This window comes from Pongo pygmaeus, chromosome X (genome assembly GCF_028885625.2).
Source record: "Pongo pygmaeus isolate AG05252 chromosome X, NHGRI_mPonPyg2-v2.0_pri, whole genome shotgun sequence".
NCBI lineage: Eukaryota > Metazoa > Chordata > Mammalia > Primates > Hominidae > Pongo > Pongo pygmaeus.
Window position 1 is genome coordinate 54,202,950 of NC_072396.2, and position 22,612 is coordinate 54,225,561.

General features: G+C 38.9%; 1 protein-coding gene across 26 annotated transcripts in view; it reads right to left on the reverse strand.

Annotated features, from left to right (window-relative positions):
* The window catches only part of HUWE1 (HECT, UBA and WWE domain containing E3 ubiquitin protein ligase 1), a 150,822-nt gene that overhangs the window by 106,504 nt on the left and 21,706 nt on the right, over window positions 1-22,612 (reverse strand). For all 26 annotated transcript variants that reach the window (XM_054472398.2, XM_054472385.2, XM_063660059.1 and 23 more), the window contains 4 exons: window positions 12,145-12,213; window positions 6,301-6,399; window positions 5,457-5,663; window positions 3,410-3,562 (listed from right to left, as the gene is read on the reverse strand). In XM_054472398.2, coding sequence (XP_054328373.1) covers window positions 3,410-3,562; window positions 5,457-5,663; window positions 6,301-6,399; window positions 12,145-12,189 — 504 coding nt within the window. In that variant the 5' untranslated portion in view covers window positions 12,190-12,213. The remainder of the gene's footprint in view (window positions 1-3,409; window positions 3,563-5,456; window positions 5,664-6,300; window positions 6,400-12,144; window positions 12,214-22,612) is intronic.

A 22,612-nucleotide genomic window follows, 5' to 3' on the forward strand; every position in this document is an offset into this window, starting at 1 on the left:
TAAAGGTTTAGTGTTGGTCTAACAGCTCTTAAACACTGCTGCTAAGATTTATTTTCCCTTATCCATAGGGATACATTCCAAGACCCCTAGTGGATACCCGAATATACAGGTAGTGGCAAACCCTACATAATACACCCCCACATACACACATTTTTTTCCTATACATACATGCTGATGATAAAGTTTAATATATACTATAATACAAGTTATGTGAATGTGGCTTCTCTCTCAATATATCTTATTGTATTGTACTGCAAGTAACTGAAACCATGGAAATCGAAACCTCGCATAAGGGGAGACTACTGTACTTGTTCATATATCTGTCCCATTATTGCCCATTCAGATTCCCTTCTATCAAAGGTATAACTTCTGATGTCTGTTAATTTTTCTTTCTTGAAACTATATTTGCATTGTGTACATCTTTTTAAGTTTCAGAAATGGTACTGAGCAATGAAAATTGTTGCTTTTACTTTTTTATGCACTAACCACTATGTTTAGAAGCCATCAATGTTGCTGTATTATTTGGTCCACTGTTTCTAACTGCTACATACTCCACAGCGTGCATGTGCCACATTTTACTTATTCGAGTATCTACTAATGATGGATACCAAGGTTGCTTCCAACTCCTCACTACCACAAATGATGATGCAATACTCTGACAGAGATCACGTTTATGGAAATGATGTGATCTCATCTTTGAAATATATACCCAGGAGAACCAGTCTACACTCCTATGAACAATGCATGAGGGTTCCCATAGCTTCACATACCTGCCAGCACTTACCATTATATAGTTTTCTAATTTCTGCAAATCTGATGCTTACAAAGCTGTACCTTGTTTTATTTTTATTTCTCTAATTACTGAGCATGGGCATCTACTCACATGAATTTCCTGTTCTATAAATTGCCTATCCATATCCTTTGCTCATCCTTGTTGATCTGGAAGAGCTCCTTGGATATTCTACATTAGCAGTCCCTTTTCAGTTTTAAAACATTGTTAAACATTTTTAACCTACCATGGGTCTGTTAACTTCTGTTGTACAAAGTGCTGCCTAATTTTGTCTGCAGACCAGCTGCTTGCTATTACACCAATTGTTTGCAAGTTTTATTGGTCCATGACAAAATGAGGTTGTACCAGAATGTTATTTAACTACATTGGTAACTATACTATTTAGTACAACTGACATTTTTCTTGATGAAGGAAGCAGTGTGTTGATTTATATTCTAGTGTAAGGGCCTAAAGAGTAGCCTGGAGCTATGTGTTTTTTGTTGGGAAGTATATTTTTAAATACAATATTCAAAATTTTACTTTTAGGTTTATGCCATGGGGATTTTAAGAATTCTTTCCCCACCATTGTTATTACAACATAACCTCCTACATTAACTTCTCTTAAATTTACAGTTTTAGCCAATATGACTTATTTTACAGACAGAATATTTGCTCATACTGTGAATGGGGTCTTTTCACCAATCATTTTCTTTTTTTTTTTTTTTTTGAGATAGAGTCTTGCTCTTGTCACACAGCCTGGAATGCAGTGGCACGATCTAGGCTCACTGCAGCTTCCGCCTCCTGGGTTCAAGCGATTCTCCTGCCTTACCCTCCTGAGTAGCTAGGATTACAAGTGCCCACCACCACGTCCAGCTAATTTTTATATTTTTTTAGTAGAGATGGGGTTTCACCATGTTGGCCGGGCTGGTCTCGAACTCCTGACCTCAGGTGATCCGCCCGCCTCGGCCTCCCGAAGTGCTGGGATTATAGGCGTGAGCCACCACGCCTGGCCTCACCAATCATTTTCTAACTGGTTGCTATTAATACATAGAGGAGTTATCTGTTCCTGTATATTGATCTCTTGGCTACCTCACTGTGCTTTTACTAGTTATAATAATTTTATATTATCTCCCCAAGAAACAAAGAGACTCGTCACCTACATACAAATAGTAACAAATATTCTCTTTTCTTTTTTAGAGACAGAGTCTCGGTCTCACTCTGTCGCTCAGGCTAGAATGCAGTAGCACGATCTTGGCTCATTGCAGCCTTCACCTCCCAGGCTCAAGTGATCCTCTTACCTCAGCCTCCCAAGTAACTGGGACCACAGGGGTGTGCCACAACACCTGGTGGATTTTTGTACTTTTTGCAGAGACGGGATTTCGCCATGTTGCCCAGGCTGGTCTCAAATTCCTGGGCTCAAGCGATTTGCCTGCCTCAGCCTCCCCAAGTGCCAGTAATAACAGGCATGAGCCATCATGCTCAGCCCAAATTTTCTCTTTTAATATGTATTCTTCGCTTCTTTCTTTTCTGTTGGTTAGCATCTGTACTACAAATGTAAATGACAGAAGTTAATGTCTGACATTTTTGTGTGACTTTTGAATTCAATGGAAATGCCTCAGCTCCCCCATTATGACTTCTGGTAGGTAACTCTAGTTTTCTTAAAGTTTATATGAAGCTTTTGTTAATGAGATAAATTTTATCAAGTGCTTTGGAAGCATCTATTGAGTAATAGTTCCTTTTTCCTTTTAACTGTGGACTTGGGAATCCAATGTTAAACCTCCTTGTGGTTTTTAATAATAAGAGGAAATGTTTACAGTATCTTAAGAAAACAGGTTGCATGCATGTATACACGTGTTTCCAAATGCAAGAAAAACATGCTCCAACTTTAAGGGAGGTCTCATAGGGATGAATTATAGGTGATTGACATTTTGTCTACATTTTCCTAGAATTTTCAGAATACATGTTATATTTATAATTATACAAAACTAATTTATAAGTAATCATGGCACCTAAATTAGCCTGAAAACTTGAATTACTTTGAGGTAACCAATAAATACGCTTTTAAAAAGCCAGCCATAACACTTTTCTCCTAAGAAAGCTTTCCAACAGTGGGTTACCTTTCAAACCTAAGTATGTATTAAGAAGTTGCCTCTGGGAACACTAGACAATAGTTTGGTAGAGCTGAACTTTTATATGAGAGCTTCTGGCTTCAATTACAATCACTACGACTTACTGATCACAGCACTGAGTACCCCACAATTCATTTTATTCTAAATCAACCCTAAAGTAGGTATGTTAAATTCCCAGAAGAGGAAACCAGTATTAGCCCTAGTAAGCGGGGCCAGGACCCAAATCTAGATCTTATTATTGCATTATACTTCCTTCTCACACAGAATTGAATCTAATTTTGAACTCTCCTTTCAGAAGTGAAATTGCCACTTTTAAACAGAGAGATTTTGTTTCGTGAGCAGAGATTAAAGAATTCCTTCAAAATTACTTAATAACTGAGAATACTTAGGTTTTAAAAGAGGGCACCAATAGTTGGGATTCTAATATATTTTAACACTCCGAGAAACACCTGTTGAAAGGAACCATATGCTCCAATTTTTGCACCCCTCCAACTCTTTACCCAAGACTCACCTCTGCCAAATGTTGTAGCCGAGTTAGCAGCGGGGTCCTCTTGTCAGATCCCAGACGAGTGATGTAGTTTGATCTTTTGCTAAATACATATAGGAGATTAAGGACTGCCAGCACCACTTGCATATCAGAGGAAGCCAATAAAGTTGTCAAATGCTAAAGGGACAAAAAAGGGCAAAGCTCAAGGTATCAGGCACAACTGGCCTTGAAAACAAAACAAAATGTACTTGTCAACATTTACAAAGCTATCAAGAAGTTTAGTCACAACAATACAAAAAATACATAAGTATTTGTACTCGGGAGGCTGAGGCAGGAGAACGGCGTGAACCCGGGAGGTGGAGCTTGCAGTGAGCCGAGATCACGCCACTGCACTCCAGCCTGGGCAACAGAGGGAGACTCTGTCTCAAAAAAAAAGAAAAAAAAAAATATATATATATATATATATATGTGTGTATTTGATAATCTACAACATGCAACCTTATCCCCAAGGAGCTTAAAATCTGGCAGTTAGCTATAAAGTGCAATAAAAGTAAAAAATGTGAATGGTGGTTCAAAATTGCGCAGGTTTTCCCACAGGAAGGAAAAGAGACAAATGTGATATAATACACATGTGGGACTCAAGAAGAACATTAAGTCTCTAACTGGACTAAAAGTATTGTGAAAGAAAGATATTTTATGTTCTCTTCTGTATCCTTTATGACAAACATAAAATTGAAATTAATTAAAACAGGGTCCTTCATATAGAAGCTAAAGATATCGACAACAGCTCGTGGCAATTATATAACATATAACTGTTACAGTACAGTATATGCTCATAAGGAACCTGAGTGACTACTCTGGATTTTTTTGTTGTTTTTTTGGAGACGGGTTCTCTCTGTTGCCCAGGCTGGAGTGCAAAGGCATGATCATAGCTCCCTGCAGCCTTGACCTCCTGGGTTCAAGCAATCCTCTCACCGAAGTCTCTCGAGTAGCTAGGACTACAGGCATGCACCACCACGCCCCGCTAATTTTTGTATTTTTTGTAGCGATAGGGTCTCACTATGTTGCCCAGGCTGGTCTTGAACCCCTGGGCTCAAGTGATCCTCCTGCCCCAACCTCCCAAAGTGTCAGGATTACAGACATGAGCCACTGCACCTGGCCTTACTTTGGCTTTTAAATACAATTAAAATTCACCAATACATTGAAGCACTTGGTCAGAATTAAAATCAGTATGTAATATAGCTAGAAATGAACCAAGGCATTTCCAGTTGCCAATTATACCGAAGGCCATGGACTTCCATGGGCAGCATATCTATTTCATCTTCAACAGGCTGCCTATTTACCTCCCACTTAAAGCTCTGTAAGTTAGGCCTTTAGTTCAGTTATCCCACTTCTTTTCCTAAGCCATTTTCTTTTAAGTTGTTTGTTCTGATTCTGTTTCTCTACTGAAGACGTAGGAAAACACACCTAAAATTAACAGGGCACCTAACTAATGATGATAGAAAGTCTAAAGTTGGGCTTCTATAAAAAGAAAATAATTTCTTCTTACAGTCACTTTTAACCAATTGAAAACCTCACTGATTGCTGCACCCACCTTACTCTTCAAGGACACAAAGGATGCTATGAATATATATTTTGGGATGGGTGTGGCAGAGTACAGAGAGACTTTAAAGCAGCACACTAAAACTTAGAGGAGTAGTAAGTACATTAATGTGATGAGAAAATCAAACTATTTCTAGGAATTTAAAAGTAATGTGGGGCTGCTCTAACAACCTAGGGCAAAAATCAATTCATGCAAATTTCCCTAAATACTTTAATACATATATAACATTTCTCATTCATTTCTTGAATCTTGAAAAGGCAAAGCAAAGGTGATAGTACAGAATCTTCCCATCAACCCTATGAAGGATAATATCTATATCCAAGAAACATTCTACTATTATCTTTGACAATGAAAAACCCAGAGCTCCATAATGAAAAGGAAAGAAGCAATAGAAATAGCAATTTCCTTATTTCTGGATGTACACAATTCTAGTTAAGAACAGAGTACACAGGCTTTAACCTCCCCTACCTCTATGGAACTGTACAGATGCCGGGAAAAGCTGTACTCAATGAGCAAGGCTGTGAAATTCAACACAGCCAAGAGAAGCATTTTCAGTTGCTCTCTTTCTGGCCTATCACATACGAGCATCCATGACATATTCTCCACTGTCTGTCCAGCATCTGCCAGTATTCCATCGAAGCGGTCCAACAGGTCCACCCAGTGATATAACTCGCACTGGAGAGGGGAGGAAAAAGAGGATGTAAGAATAAGGTAGAAGCGCCACATGGGTGCTTTCTAACTGAGCTTTGTTACAAGAGATTGCTGAGCATGACACCTAGACAAGTTCACGTCCCACCCTTGCCCATATGAGAAAGATCATACTCTGAGCTAAAAGTGCTGTAGTTCATTGTCATACCCATCTAGATATATGTGCTAACACCAATAGACACCATAAAACCCCTAGAGCTAGGTCTTTAGATGGAGAACTCCGGTTACATTCTAAGATCTACGAAGACAAGAGAACTATCCTTGCCAGAATCCATTTTATCAGAAAAATTCATTTTTAGAGTTATCTAATAAAAATTCTTCTAAACTAAAAATCCAGAAATTATCTCAAACTTATATTGTCAAACTACAGGAATTCTGTGATTGAGATTCTTAAGCATCACCTGTGAAATCAATTCCTCATCCTCAGCCAGCAAAATTTTCCTTGCCACTGGTTTAAAGCTGTGTTAGGCACATGGCACATGCTAGATGCTTATTAATTGCTGAATGAGGCTATCCCATTGTGGTTTCTTATTCCATATCAGAGCATACAAAATGATGTATTAGTATAGTGAGTCCTGTCTTTTGGGAGCTTGACTTCACATACCTTTCCAATGTTCCATGTTTTGATCTGCTGCAGTTCCAAGAGAAGTTGCTCATCATTACAAACTTTGAGTTTGTCTATTAAGGCTCTGCAGTCTGCAGGCTAAGAAAAAAAAAGTATTCACAAAAGATGTTTTGGAATGAGGGAGTTGCAAATAAGGAGAATCAGAAAAGGAACCCTTAAGCTCACACAGTAATTTTCCTTTTGCTAGGATTTACTACTTAAGAAAACAGATGTGCCAGACAATCTCTTGGGATTAAAATGGAAACCTCATGAGAAAATGCTTTTATTCCCCAACAATCCACCTGGGCTTCAAAAAAAAAAAAAAACAAAAAACAAAAAAACAAAACAAAAACCCACCTTGGATAAAGGTAGATGCAGACAAACTATTTGGAAAGGTACTGACAACAAAAACAATAATAATAGTAAGTTAAACATCTAAAAAAAAAAAAACAATTAAGGAATCTATACCATGGTCTGAAAGTTAACCAGAATGCCTGGTAGGTTATATTGAATCAGAGACTGAAAAGTCCTAGTGAATTCACAATTAAAGGTGAAGATTAGCATTAGCTGTATTTTTCTGTAACATAAAATCCTTCACTTGTAAGATGGTAAAGAGCTTCCGAACTTCGTAAAACTAGGACTCCATTCTTTCTTGGGGTTCCTATTTCCATACATTTCTGCTCTCTTCTACTGATGAATGGGCCCATTTGTCAGGTAACAAGGAGTGGATTGAGCATTTACAGTCAAGTTTCTGAAAGTGGAAGGAGGGAAAGGGATAGGGGCTGGGAGAGAGAAGCCTTCCGTTAATGAATGGCAGCTTGGAGAAGTGATTATTACACTTGTATCCTTTAACTCCATAAAGGCAGTACAGCATCCTGGGAATGGACCAGAAGTCTGGAACCAAACAAGTCTGGATTCACTTTTTAACTTCATGTTTACTAAGCTGTTTGATCATGAGCAAGTCTAACCTCTAAGCCACAGCTCTCTTATCAGAAAAACAGACCTAATAACTACCTCACAAATATGAAACTCAAACGTCTGCCACATACATAAAATACTTATCTCCCATAACGGGAGCTTAAATATTCAGAGACAGCATACTATTAAAAAGAGTATGACCCTTGGAATCAGGTAGTTGGTAAGCTACCTCTGAATCTCAGCATCCTCTTCTGCAAAATAAACTAACACGTACCTATATATCCAGCAATGCTGTCGTGAGATTCAAACTGGGAGAAACGTATTTTCGGCATCTGAAACAACAAGGAACCTAACAGGGGTTTCTTTAAGCTAAGTCCAAACCTTTTCTCCCTCTAAGCATTATTAAGATCTACCTCAAATGTTCCTGGTAATTAAATGTATGTAAAATCCTTGGCACAAAATCCTTCCATAAACCAGGCCTGCACTTTTTCCTCTTCTCCTCTAAGATGTAAGTTGAGGGAGAGGCAGTGAAGCAGCAGAAATAGATAACACGGAAATCTGAACCACCTGCTTATGCAGTTCACTTGTGCCTGCTGGACCTACTTGGGTCCAGCATCAAACGTGTTACTTCTATTTCTAATGGAATGCAGCTATACAAATCCAATTTTACGATGTGTAGGTAAGACGCAGTTCATGATGAACATTTATTTGGATCCTGTAATAATTCGGTATGTCCCATAACCAGGCATTCAGTCTTTACCAAGGCCCAGTAGCAAGCCGCAAGCTGCTTTTGTGAATGTAGAATAGCTGGTGGCAGAGGACAGCACAGCCAAAAGTCTAAGGGTCTTACTTGTAATTCTATTGGGGCTTGCCAAAAGCACAACATGGCATCTTTAGCTGACACCTAAGTCAGTCACCTGGGTCTACTAGGTCATAATGTCCAAGTGATAGGGCAACTTGTATCATAGCCTGGACCTTTTGCAGAGTCTTTTCTAGATCCAAACCTTACTAACACTTTAGTGGTTCCCCACTAAATGTGTTAGAGGTTATCCAGTAAATAGGTCAAAATAGCATGCCTAAATGTGACCAACCAACATGTTGGCTCCAAAATCCAAACACATTACACATTGTTCCTCTTTCTTCACAGTGTGTGGTACAAGGTACAGCAACTTCCCTCTCACTTTAGAAGGGATATCCCAATATTTCCCAAACACTGGGGCCACTAGAAACTTTCCTAATGTGAAAAGGCCCTCAAGCTTCCACAAGGTTTGTTTCTGACTCTCTGGCACAAATATGTCTGAAGCATCTAAGGTGTGCATGTGTTTTCTGCTCACAAGATCCAGTTAGCATAATGGCATCAATTTAATGTACCAGTACTATGGTCTCTGTTTTATCAGACTATCAAGGTCCCCTGCATTTTGCAGGAGAAAGCAGCAAGCACAACGTTAAGATATAAGAAAGCATTTGCCAGTTCGAAAGCTGAATTACAACTGCCAGGGTTTACAGTGATTTATTTCAATAGATACCAAATCTGGGGAAAAAATCCTTTGCACAGCTACTGATACACAAAGTGATCAATAAAAGCCTTTCATAAAAATAGTACCTAGCATTGACCACAGTATGGGAAATGGGGGCAATCTTGCATGCTGCTCAAGGAAAATAGACAACTCAAGTCTTAAAAATGTCCATAACCAGTGACATAAAAATTCCACTTCTAGGAGTTTATGCTAAGTAACTTGCTAGTAACTAGGAAATAAGAGCCAGAAATCAGTATATAAGTATGACTCCAAGAGCAACCCCTTACAATCCACTAGGTTAAAAATTGTTTTTTAATTTGCATTTCTCCAATTACCCACAAAGTTGAATCTTGCTGGATGTTTACTGGGTTTGTTCTTTTCTTAAATGCCCTATGCCCATTTTGTCATTGGGATATTCATTTCTCCTGATTTAGCTACTGAAAATATTAACTACACTGGGTTACAAATATTTTCCCCAGCTTGTCATGTGTCTTCCCCCTCCCCCGCCCCACCTAAGCTTATTAAGGGGTAAATGGTATACAAAAACTGCACGTAATTCATGCATACAACTGGGTGAGTTTGGATGTATGTATACACTCACGTTGCCATCACCACAATCCAGGTAACAAACATATCCATCACCTCCAAGTTTCCTTGTAACCCTACGTGTGTGTGCATGATTGTGTGTGATAAGAATACTTACCATGAGATCTACCCTCGTAACAAATTTTTAAGTAGAGTAGTCCCTCTGTATCCGCTGGGGATTGGTTCTAGGACCCCCATGAATACCAAAATCTATGCTGCTCATCCTTTGTATGAAATGGCATGGTATTTGTATATAACCTATACACATCCTCCTACATACTTTAAACCATCTCTAGTATTACAATACTGAATTTAATGTAAATAGTTGTTACACTGCATTGCTTCAAAATTTCTATTTTTACTTTTGTATTGTTCTTTTTTATTGTTTCTTCCCCCAAATATTTACTATCCAGTTGGTTCAATATGCAAATGTGGAACCCACACACGGAGGGCAGGCTATACTCAATACCTGACTGTTAACTATAGGGACTATGTTGTTCTACAGCAGATCTCTGGAACGAACTTACCTTGTATAATTTTATATCCACTGAGCCAACAACTCCCCCTTCTCTCTCCCCACCATTTCCTGGTAACTATCATTCTACTGTCTACTTTTATACCTTTGACTATTTTAGATGCCTCATATAAGAGGATTCATGCACTATTTGTCCCTCTGTGGCTGACTTATTTCACTTTGCCTAATGTCTTCCAGGGATTAATTTCCAAAATATATAAGGAACTCCTGCAACTCAATAGCAAAAAATCCCAAATAACACAATTTAAAAACGGGCAAGGGTCTTGAATAGACATTTATCCAGATGTCTATTTACATACAAATAGTTTTAGTATATAAAAAGGTGCTCCCTATCAAGGAAATCAAGGGAATGCAAATCAAAACCACAATGAGATATTACTTCACACCTATTAGGATGGCTATTGTCATGTCTTTTTAACTTTGGATACAGTGTTTAACATTTCCATTATGGTTTTTTTTCCTTTGTTTTAAAGCTTGGAAAGACCATGCCCACTTAAGACAAAGTAAACATTCACCTACATGTTCTACTTCTCCTATAGCTTATTTCTTTTAAAAACACTTGACTTTTGGTTTATCTAAAATTTATCGCTATATAATAGTCCCACATGCTCTACAAGATAATCATTCTAGCATGGTTTCCTAATACTGTCCCTTCTTTTCAATTTATAATCCCTCTATTACCATATATCTAGTTCTTATACACACTAGGATCATTTTTCTAGGTCTTCTATTCTCGTAGCAGTAGATTCTTTACACTGGTTCCACTTTAAATTTTTAATTATAGTTTCTTAAGCAAGTTTTCTTTTTGTCCTTCAGTAAAAGACATTCAAGTATACAGTTGTCAAAACTTCTAGATGCCAAAACACATCAAAAACAAAATCAAAAGCAAATGAAGATATTTCCAACAGATATGAAAATGAGTATGTTCAATATATATGGCATTCAGTAAGAGAAACACTGATATTCCAATGTCAGATACAAAATGAATGGCACAAGACGATAACTGATATAGAACAGTGAAATACTTTCTTCCCCACCTATGAAATTAACAAAAATTTAAAAGACAATCTGTAATACTGACAAGGGTATGTGAAGAAAGTGCTGCTCATACTCATTAGTACAATGCTAAATGAAAAGGGCAGGATAATTGTGTGTGCACATGTAATAATTTTTTAAAAGACTGGAAGAAGCCTGGGCAACAAGGCAAGATCCTGTCTCTACAAAAAATAAAAAATTAGCCAGGCATGGTGGCATGCACCTATGGTCCCAGCTACTCAGGAAGCTGAGGTGGGAGCATCGCTTGAGCTGGGAGGTAAAGGCTGCAGTGAGCTGTGATCGTGCCACTGCACTCCAGCCTGTGTGACAGAGCAAAACCCTGTCTCAAAAAAAAAAAAAAAAACTGGAAGAAATGCAGCAAAATGTTATTGTTATCTTTTGGTGACACTTGCCAGGTACTTTTACATTTTTTGAAAACCAAGTGGCTTGTATTTACGATATGAACTAACTTATGTGCCAGATACTATGCTAAGCAATTGCCTCACATCAAGAAGGAAAAAATTTTCAGCCCCATTTTGTAGCTGTGGAAACCAGGCAAGTTAATAACCTCTCAGCCACAAAAGTCTAGTAAGATTCAAACCCAGGTCTAATTCTAAAGCTTGTGCTCTTTGAACTAAGCACAAGGGGTCAACAGGACTATCACAATGCAATACCACTTCCTTAACCTTAGAAAGCAGTTCAAGTTAGCTGGTGGAATATTACTAGATTAAAGCTGGGATTTCTACTGTCGACAAAGGGTTAATTGATATGACCACCCAATACACAAGTTAAGCTGAATTGTGTGATTAAGAATCAGTAATAAAGACAGCTAAAACACTGGCCTTAACAAAAAAACTAGTAAGAAAGATGTTACCACTTTCATTTTCTAAAAAACAAAATTGCAAGATCCCAGAAGTACATTAAAAATCTGAATCCACATCTGCTCTTCCCATTATACCACACTTCCTTTCTGCATAGGAAGGAACTGCACAGCAGCCTGAGAGCGGACTTCAGGCACACACAGCTACGAAGAACTAACTGATCAGTGTTCACTTTCCACTGGCCTCTTGGCTATCCATTTTTTTGATCCAGGGAAGTTCAAAAGAAAATCTTACTGTTTCTAGACAAGTTGTTGTTTTACTGCCTTTTGTATATACGGGTGATGAGATTTGAAGAGCATGGATGAACTGTTCACAAATTTTTTTTACTTTTTAATGAAGAAAAAATAAGCAAAGTAAACTTTTGGATACTTACAGCCTCAGTAGGTGTCTTCTTCAGTTTAGTCCTGTCTACTTTCATGATTTCAATTTTCAGCTTTACGATCTGAAAAGAAAATCCCAAAAGAAGTGAGAACTTAAAGCTACAATCTTGAGCTCTACAAGCCTGGACATGGACAATACAGAATAAAGAGCAATGCAAAATGCTTAAAGTAAAAACACTGGAGTTATGATGCTATGCCAACTCAGAGGCACAGCTATCGGGTAGAGAGAGGTAAAGAATCTCTCCAGATCAAACTGGCCCACATCTCTATGTTGCACAAGACTGAAACCAAATCAAGCCAAAATGAAATTTTTTTTTTTTCTTTTACAAGCATCTCAAACTCTTGATTGAAAATAAGAGTGTACAATGTTTGCAACACATCTCAGGATGGAAAAACTCACCATAGCCCTGCAGTTTCCTGATAACTTCCATTTCTAGGAATTAATCCAAAGAAAGTCGTAAAGATGTACACAAATATTTAACCACAAGAATCCACACTGCATGACCATGTATAATAGTAAAAGACTGAAGAAGACCTACTGTTCCATCACAAGGCTAAAAAAAAAGATCAAATGTCCAAAATACGATTGGTTTAAAATGGAATATCACACAACTGTTAAAAATATTGCAGACAACTATGTAATACACAAAGATGTTCATGATGAAATAAAAAAGTTACAACACAGAACACACGGTATAAACTTATGTCTAAAGAAACAGCTTAGAGGTGCTAGGCATCAGAATATTAATTCATTGTTAACCAAAAGGATTATGTATGACTGTTTTACCTATGCACCTTTTACTGTTCCTACCAATAAAAATGTATTAGTTGTAACATAAGAGCAAAGGCAAAACAACACTTTTTTCAACCAGAAAATGAAGTATAAGGATCACAACAGAAATATTCTGAGCACAGAAAACAATCATTTTATTAAGCCATGTAATTTGGAAGGCTCAAAAGCAGACAACAGCCTGATCAGATCCACTGTATAATCCCTAGATCTTTGATGGCAGACAAGTCCTCCAAAGCACAAGAAGAAATAAGTTTCTCCTGTTAGCAACTAAGACATATGCACAGAGGTAGAAGTGGGTTGTAGGCTCTTTACACACAAAAGATTCTGCTACTAACAATGTATTTAACTCAGTGGCAGTCACTAGAAATCAATGTCCCTCCCCCAAGAAAGCTGCCATAATATAAAGCTGACCAATTACAGTATAAATTTTAGGCAGCTTTTTGCCTAGATTTAGTCCAATATACTCAGTACTATGGAAATAGCATGTATTTGCCTGTATGACCTGCATCCATTCAATCAGCAGGCATTCAAGGAAGAGTTTGTGAAAAATTCAGAATACGTTCTAAAACATTTCTGCAGAGACCATTCCTTAAGAAGAAAAAATGTTTTCTATGGTTGATATTTAGGGTATGTAATTCCAGATTACTTTTTAAAAAGTTATCTCAGTATCAATACAAAATGAACAAAATGCCTGGTGCCAACAACCTCAAAATATCTCAAATGAAGCCAACAGGATTCTGGCAACAATCCTGTCCATGTGGTGGAAACTATAAGCCGAGCTATTTGTACGCTTACTCTCAAGGCTTACTTTTTTCCTCCCCTTTTCTCACAAACGTCTTACCCAAGTGGCTGTCACACTATTGTCGCTTCAGTCATTTGCAGGGAGGCTATTAAACTGCCCCTGCTGCAAGACGTAGCAGCCAGCCTCAATACCATACAACTCAAATAACTGAGGCTTTCCCTCTAAGACTAGGAACAAGGCAAAGATGTCTGTTATCATGACTTTTATTCAACATACTGCTGAAAGTTCTAGCCAATATAATACAGTAAGAAAAAGAAGTAACAGGCACACAGATCAGAAAAGAAAAAATAAAACGGTCCCTATTTGCAGATGTCAAAGGATCATCCACATAGAAAACCCAAGAAATCTATTTTATAAGCCTCCCAGAGGATGGGCGCAGTGGCTCACTGCACTCCAGCCTGGGCAACAGAGCGAGACTCCATCTTAAAAAAACAAAGGCCAGGCAGGCACGGTGGCTCACACCTGTAATCCCAGCACTTTGGGAGGCTGAGGCAGGCAGATCATGAGGTCAGGAGATGGAGACCATCCTGGCTAACACGGTAAAACCCTGTCTCTACTAAAAATACAAAAAAAGTAGCCGGGCGTGGTAGGACACGCCTGTAATCCCAGCTACTTGGGAGGCTGAGGCAGAAGAATTGCTTGAAACTAGGAGGCGGAGGTTGCAGTGAGCCGAGATTGCACCGTTGCACTCCAGCCTGGTGACAGAGCGAGACTCCGTCTCAAAATAAAAATAAAAAAATAAAAAAAATTAGCCGGGCGTGGTGGCGAGCGCCTGTAGTCCCAGCTACTCAGGAGGCTGAGGCAGGAGAATGGCGTGAACCCGGGAGGCAGAGCTTGCAGTGAGCCGAGATAGTACAACTGCACCCCAGCCTGGGCGACAGAGCGAGACTCCCGTCTCAAAAAAAAAAAAAAAAAAAGATCTAAATACATGGAGAGATCTGAGACTCTAGTAAAGATGTCAAATCTCCTAAAACTGTTATATAGGTTTAATATAATTCCTATTCAAATCCCAGCAAGATTTTTTTTTTGTAAATAAGCTGAGATTATTCTAAAGTGTATATTCTAAAGTGTATATGTTGTATAAGAACAATGGCTGAAACAATTTTGGAAAAAAATAAAAGAGGGAGGAATTGAATTACCCTACCCACTTTTAAGACTTATTATATAAATAGCTACAGACATCAAGTAGTACTGATACATATACAAATATCAATAGAGCAGAATAGAAAACCCAGAAATAGACTCATACAAATATGCCCAACTGATTTTTGACAAAGGTTAAAAAAAAACAATTCAGTCAAGGAAAGATAGTTTTATCAACAAATGGTGCCAGTGAAAGCAGACACGTACAGGCAAAAAAGATGAACTTCGACCTAAGCCTCACACTTTATATAAAAAATTAACTCAAAATGGATCACTCAAATATAGAACAATAAAATTTACTAGGAGAAAATATTTGCAAACCATATATAGTATCTAAAATACATAAAGAACTCTCAAAATTCAACAGTGAAAAGTCAAACAATCTCAGTAAACTAGGAATAGAGAACTTCTTCAAATTGATTAAAATATCTACAAAAAAAGCTACAACTAATATCTTAATGGTCAGGAACTAGGAGCATTCCCCCTTAAATAATCACAAACAAAAAAGGCCAGGCGCAGTGGCTAATGCCTGTAATCCCAACAGTTTGGGAGGCCTAGGTGGGCAGATCATTTGAGGTAAGGAGTTTGAGACCAGCCTGGCCAACATGGCAAAATCCCTTAATCCCAGCTACTCAGGAGGCTGAGGCAGGAGAATTGCTTGAATCCACGAGGCAGAGATTGCAGTGAGCTGAGATCGTGCCACCGCATTCCAGCCTGGGCGACAGAGTGAGACTCCATCTCAAAAGAAAAAAAAAAAAAAAAAAGAAAAAGATGTCCTCTCTTACCACTGCTTTTCAACACTGTATTGAAAGTCCTAGCTAAAGCAGTAAAGGAAATAAAAATTATAAAGATTGGGAAGGAAGATACAGAACTGTCTTTTTGTCAGAGATGACATGATCATACACGCAGAAAATCTGAAAGAATAAGGAAAAAACCCTGGAGCTAACAAGCAATTACACCAAGTTTGCAGGATATGAGGTTAATATACAAAAGTCAATTGCTGGCCGGGCGCGGTGGCTCGCCTGCAATCCCAGCACTTTGGGAGGCTGAGGCGGGCAGATCACAAGGTCAGGAGATCGAGACCATCCTGGCTAACATGGTGAAACCCCGTCTCTACTAAAAACACAAAAAAATTAGCCAGGCGTGGTGGCGGGCAGCTGTAGTCCCAGCTACTCGGGAGGCTGAGGCAGGAGAATGGCATGAGCCTGGGAGGCTGAGCTTGCAGTGAGCCGAGATGGCGCCAATGCACTCCAGCCTGGGGCGACAAAGCAAGACTCCGTCTCAAAAAAAAAAAAAAAAAGTCAATTGCTTTCCTATATACCAGCAATGAACAAGTAGAATTTGAAATAAAAAACATATTATTTATATTAGCACCCCAAAACTGAAAAACTTAGATATAAATCTAACAAAATGTGTATAAGGTCTATACAAGGAAAACTATAAAATTCTGATGAAAGAAATCAAAGAACAATTAAATGGAGAGATATTCCAAGTCCATGGATAGGAAGACTCAATACTGCCAAAATGTTAAGTCATTTCCAACTCTACAGATTCAATGCAACTCCAATTAAAATTTCAACAAGTTATATGAATATTGACAAACATTCTAAAATTTATATGAAGAGGCAAAAGATCCACGATAGCCAACACAATATCAAAGAAGAAGAACAAAGTCAGAAGACCTACATTACCCAAAATCAAGTCTTATCATAAGACAACAGTAAGCAAGAGTACTGTTCTGGTAAAAGAATGAACAAATGAATGGAACAGAATTAGGAAGCCCAGAAGTAGACCCACATAAATATAGTCAACTGATGATCTTTGACAAAGAAGCAAAGTCAATATATAATGGACAAAAGATAGTCTTTTCAACAAATGGTGCAGGAACAACTCGATACATACATGCAAAAAAAAAAAAATCTAAGCCGAAATTACACGTTTCACAAAAATTAAGTCAAAATGGATCACAAACCTAAATGTAAAATATTCTGCTCTGTAAAAGACACTGTCAAAAGAATAAGTGGACAAGCCAGACTGACAGAAAATATTTGCAAAAGACATACAAAGGACTGTTACCCAAAATACACAAAGAACTCTTAAAACTCAACAGTAAGAAAACAAGCTGATTTAAAAATGGGCCAAAGACCTTAACATACACCTCACCAAAGACAGACAGATGGCAAATAAACATATCAAAAGATACTCCACATCATACGGCATCACGGAAATGCAAATTAAAACCATGATGAGATATCACTACGGCCAAAACCCAGAACACTGACAACACCAAATGCTTGTGAGGATGTGGAGCAAGTGGAACATTCATTCATTGCTGGTGGGAATGCAAAATAGTACAGCCACTTAGGAAGTCAGTTCAGTGGTTTCTTACAAAACTACTCTTACCACATGACCCAGCAATCAATACTCCCTGGTATTTACCCAAAGGAGTTGAAAACTTATGTCCACATAAAAACCTGCACATGGATGTTTATAGTACCTTCATTCACTATTGTCAAAACTTGGAAGAAACCACAATGTCCTTTGGTAGGTGAATGGATAAACTGTGGTACATCCAGACAATGGAGTATTACTCAGTACTAAAAAGAAACGAGCTATCAAGCCATGAACAAACATGGAGGAAACCTAAATGCGTATTAGTAAGTGAAAGAAATCAGTCCAAAAAGGCTACATACTGTATGATTCCAACCACATGACATTCTGGAAAAGAAAAAACTACAGAGACAGTAAAAAGATCAGTAGTTGAGGAGGGTTAGTGGGGAGGGAAGAATGAAGAGGCGGAGCACAGAGGATTTTTTGGCCAGTGAAACTACTCTGTATGATACTATAACGGTGGACACATGTTATTATGTGTCTAAACCCCAAAAGCATACACCAGGGTAAACCCTAATGTTAACTATGGCCTTTAGTGATAATGATGTATCAGTGTAGATTAATAAATTGTAACAAGTGTACCACTCTAGTGGGAGATGTTGATAACAAGTGAGGTTATGCATATGTGGAGGCAGGCAGTATATGGGAAATTTCTGTACCTTCTGCTCGATTTTGCTGGGAATGTAAAACTACTCTAAAAATAAAGTCTATTTTAAAAAAACAATCCTCCAAAACAAGAGCACAGAGTAACTTATGCACTGAAATAAGCAAATCACAACCATTTTACTTTTTTAATGCAGATGAGTCACTGATGAATCTTCAAATAAGCAACTTGCTCTAACTAATGCTGTTTTGACCTAATGTACTATACTAGTCAAGTGTCTGTAACTACAGAAAGACTGGATAATTAATGCAGCCAAGTAATTTACTGGGGAGTATCTGATAGCTCACAGAACTGACAGAAGGCTAGAGCTCCACGTGCAGAAAACTAAGAGGAACCAAGGAAGCTAGGGAGCCTGGAACTACAGCCAAGGACCCCCCACGGAAACAGCTTAGCTTGGGGTACTTCTGCTGCCAACACAAGACTCTGGATGCCTAGAAACTATGCTGGTGGCATAATAATTCTAAATCATCTCAGGTTATTTGCATGAGTGGCGCTAGACTCTAAGTCCCAAGTGTAAGCATTTGATGCACCCAATAAAATAACACAGCCAATATGAATGAACACATACAAATGTTCCCATAACAAGTGCAATCCTACCTTGGTGTCTATAATTCTACTGCAAGAAACATTTGTAGTTTAAAAAACCAAGACATCACTGTCCATGAGACATCAACTTTAAAAATTTAGAAGTTGTTGTGTTCTCATATTTCTAAAACTGGTTTCAACGGTGGGAGGGGGGAACGTTTACTGAGTGTCCATTACAAGCCAGATAATACTGAGACTGGAGTTCCCCGAAGTGTGTTAGAATGTCTTGCTCTATAAAGGGAGACAAGAATTCTGTAATTTGGGAAATGTTATAGACAGAATTTCTCTTCCACCAGGGCAGTCACATAGCTAACTGACATTATTAATGGCTCTAAGACATCTTAGGTAAAGGAAGCTTATTAGCGCACAGAACCATTTTCTCAAGTGGCATCTACTCAAAGTCCAATTGAAGTATTCCAAAGAATACAGTTTGAGACATGATACCTAGGGAATTCATACGATATTTTTTCATACAGTCCTCACCACTCAAGTCAAGTTTTGCCTCTATTTACAGATAGAAAACTGAAGTAAGAGAGAAAAAAAGTACCTTTCTTGGTCAGTAAATGTTAGCACCAAGATCTAAATCCAGGTCTGACTACCAAGTCCATGCTTTAACAACATGCTATTCACCTTTTTTTTTTTTGAGATGGAGTCTTGCTCTGTCACCCAGGCTGGAGTGCAGTGGCGCCATCTCGGCTCACTGCAAGCTCCGCCTCCCGGGTTCACGCTATTCTCCTGCCTCAGCCTCCCGAGTAGCTGGGACTACAGGCGCCCGCCACCACACCCAGCTAATTTTTTGTATTTTTAGTAGAGACAGAGTTTCACTGTGTTAGCCAGGATGGTCTCGATCTCCTGACCTTGTGATCCGCCGGCCTCGGCCTCCCAAAGTGCTGGGATTACAGGCGTGAACCACAGTGCCCAGCCTCACCTTTTTTTAAACCAGTTTTATTACTACAAAATATTGGCAGATAAGAATAAAAATTTGTGACAGATTCTTCTAGACTGCTGAATCCTGTTTGAAAAAATTACTCCAAGAGAGGAAACTAGGGCCCAAGATGAGAAGCTGAGATGCTGTAATTTCACTAATGAAAGGAACAGTAACTGGGGAATGAGTTCTACCTCTTAGAAGTTAATCAGGTGAAAACCCTATTATATTAAAAAAAAAAAAAATCCTTCAACAAAAATAAGTTAGTTTGAAACAAATCCCTAGAAGTGGCCTACTGCCTTTGTTGGGTCAGAACCAGAACTCAGGGCACCAAGCAATCTCTATATATAATAAATATTTCTTCCTAAACTTAGGTTAGAAAGATAGCCAACTTCAAGAAAACAAGTGAATTACTATGAATCACCATCCGTATCTATTACCATTACTTCAATACTTTTATCTAATATTTTTTTTCACTTCCTTATTCCCCCAACCTTTCCTTACACCCCTGAGGTTTGAATCTTGGTTTTGTAGAGTTTACCTGCAGAACAAGTGTATACAACTAAAATATCCTAAGGGAAGCCACTCAAAGCGTGACTCATATTCTATAGTAATCACCTCCAATTGATAATATTTAAAAATAATGACTTTCAATACTGAATCAGTTTAAGGGCACAGGACACCTGTAGTTCCCAAATCTGGCTCAAGAGCAGTTGGATGTAGTGGAAGACTAGCCTTACTAATCAAGTGTGGTCCAAGGATCAGCAGCACTGACATCACCTGGGAGTTATTAAAAGTTACAGAATTTCAGGCCCCACCTAGATGTGAGGAGTCAGAACCCGCATTTTAACAAGATCCTTAGGTGATCCATATAATAAAGCTTGAGAAGCATTAGATCAGAATACAGACTCAGAGAAAACCTGGGCTAGAATCCCTACTATATCACTTACTCACTGCATAACCGCGGACAAATCCACCTCTCTATGCTTGTTTCCTCAACTGTGTAATTAGTCTTTCCATTTAGTTCCTGGAACACTCTAATTTCTAAGTTCGCCGCTGGAATGTTTTTGCCACCCCTCCTTTCCCACAACTAGTTCCATTTGAGGAACTGACATTTAAACTAAGACCCAGAGAGGCTTTCCATGACAACCCACCTAAAGTTGGTCCCACTGTAATTTTTCTATTATAGCACCCAGTTTATTTCCAATTTCCTTCATAACAAGTATCAATTGTAATTACTGGTTTGATTTTCTACGATGTTAAGCTCTTAGCACCTAGCACAGTATCTTCCACATGATAGGTATGCAAATATTTGTAGAATGGAGTTCAGGAAAGATGTATGCATTAAGAATAAAATCTGTGATTGTCAGCACACATATATTACTTGAAGCCATGGGTCTGGAGATGATTGCTTACAAAGAAGGAAAGGAGGAGGCCCGCAACTGAGTTATTTGCTCTAGCATTTAAAGGTAAGGCAAAGAAGGGGCCGGGTACAATGGCTCAAACCTATAATTTCAGCACTTTGGGAGGCTGAGGGCAGATCCCTTGAACGAGACCAGCCTGGGCAACATGGTGAAACCCCGTCTCTACCAAAAAAAATACAATACAATAAAAGTGTAAAGGTAAGGAAAGAAGGAAAACCCAGCAATGGAGAGGCTAGTGAGGAAAGAGCAAAACTAGCTAATTATGCTATCACGGGACACGAAAGATGGCAAGAGTGATCAACTGCATCAAATGTCAAAATGAGGTATGTCCACTGAAATTGGTAACAGAGACAATTTGACAAGCAATTGTTTCAGTGGGATGGAGGGAATGGAAGCCAGACTAGAGTCAGGGAATCAATGGAAAGTGAGAAAGCATAGATGGTATGTGTAAAAACCTCTTCTGAAAATGTTGGGCCAGGGGCGGTAGCTCACGCCTGTAATCCCAGCACTTTGGGAGGCCAAGGCGGGTGGATCACCCAAGGTTAGGAGTTTGAGACCAGCCTGACCAACATGGTGAAAACCCCGTCTCTACTAAATACAAAAAAATTAGCTGGGTGTGGTGGCGCATGTCTGTAATCCCAGCTACTTCGGAGGCTGAGGCAGGAGAATCGCTTAACCCTGGGAGGCGGAGGTTGCAGTGAGCCGAGATTGCACCGTTGCACTCCAGTCTGGGTAACAAGAGTGAAACTCCGTCTCGGGGGAAAAAATATATATACTGGCTGTAAATGGAAGCAGAGAATTATGGGGTCACTGAAATGTAGAGGAAGAGGTAAATAAAGACACTAGCTTATGTTCTCAAGTGGCTGCAAATTGTCTTGAAAAGAGGGAATAACTGTAGGAATCCCTTTGAAAATTGGGGGTAGGGGACCATTTAGCCTCTATTTCACTGTAATATAATAAGCACTTATGCAGGTTTGAACAGAATACTATCCAGAATTTGGACAATCCTCTCCCGAACCCCTCAAATCTTGACTGGATATCCCACCATATGTGATTACATTGCACTCTGTACCTATCACTTCCCTATCAATGAGAAAATGTCTGCCACAGGGTGGGAAAGTAAAAAAAAAAACCTGGGAAGGGAAGAAATACACATTATTAGTAGTTGGCCTCTAATGGTTGCCTCTAGGTGGCAGGGTAACACAGTTTTATTTATGCTTCATGCTCTTCTAATCCTTCCAAATTTCCTATAAATCATGGATCCATTTATAATCAGATTTCCTTTTGTAATTTGTTTTTTTAAAGAAACAGGGTCTCGTTTTGTCACCTAGGCTGGAGTGCAGCAGCACAATCTTGGCTCACTACAGCCTCAACCCCCCGGGCTCAAGCAATCCTCTCACCTCAGCCTCCAGAGTAGCTGGGACCACAGGCACACTCTACTACGCCTGGCTAATTTTTATATTTCTTGTAGAGACAGGGTTTTCACCATGTTGTCCAGGCTGGTCTCGAAGTCCTGAGTTAAAACAATCCTCCTGGGCTCAGCCTCCCAAAGTGCTGAGATTACAGGCGTTAGCCACTGTGCCAGGCCTAAAATTTTCCTTAAGGAAGAAAACACTGGCCCTTGAGCCAAAGGACATGCACCAAATTAAGAACATCATCTAAACAAATGCCTTAGATTAGCTGCTGCCTACTCTAGGAGCTTCTTCCCTACATCTTCTGGTGTTTGAAGCTTGG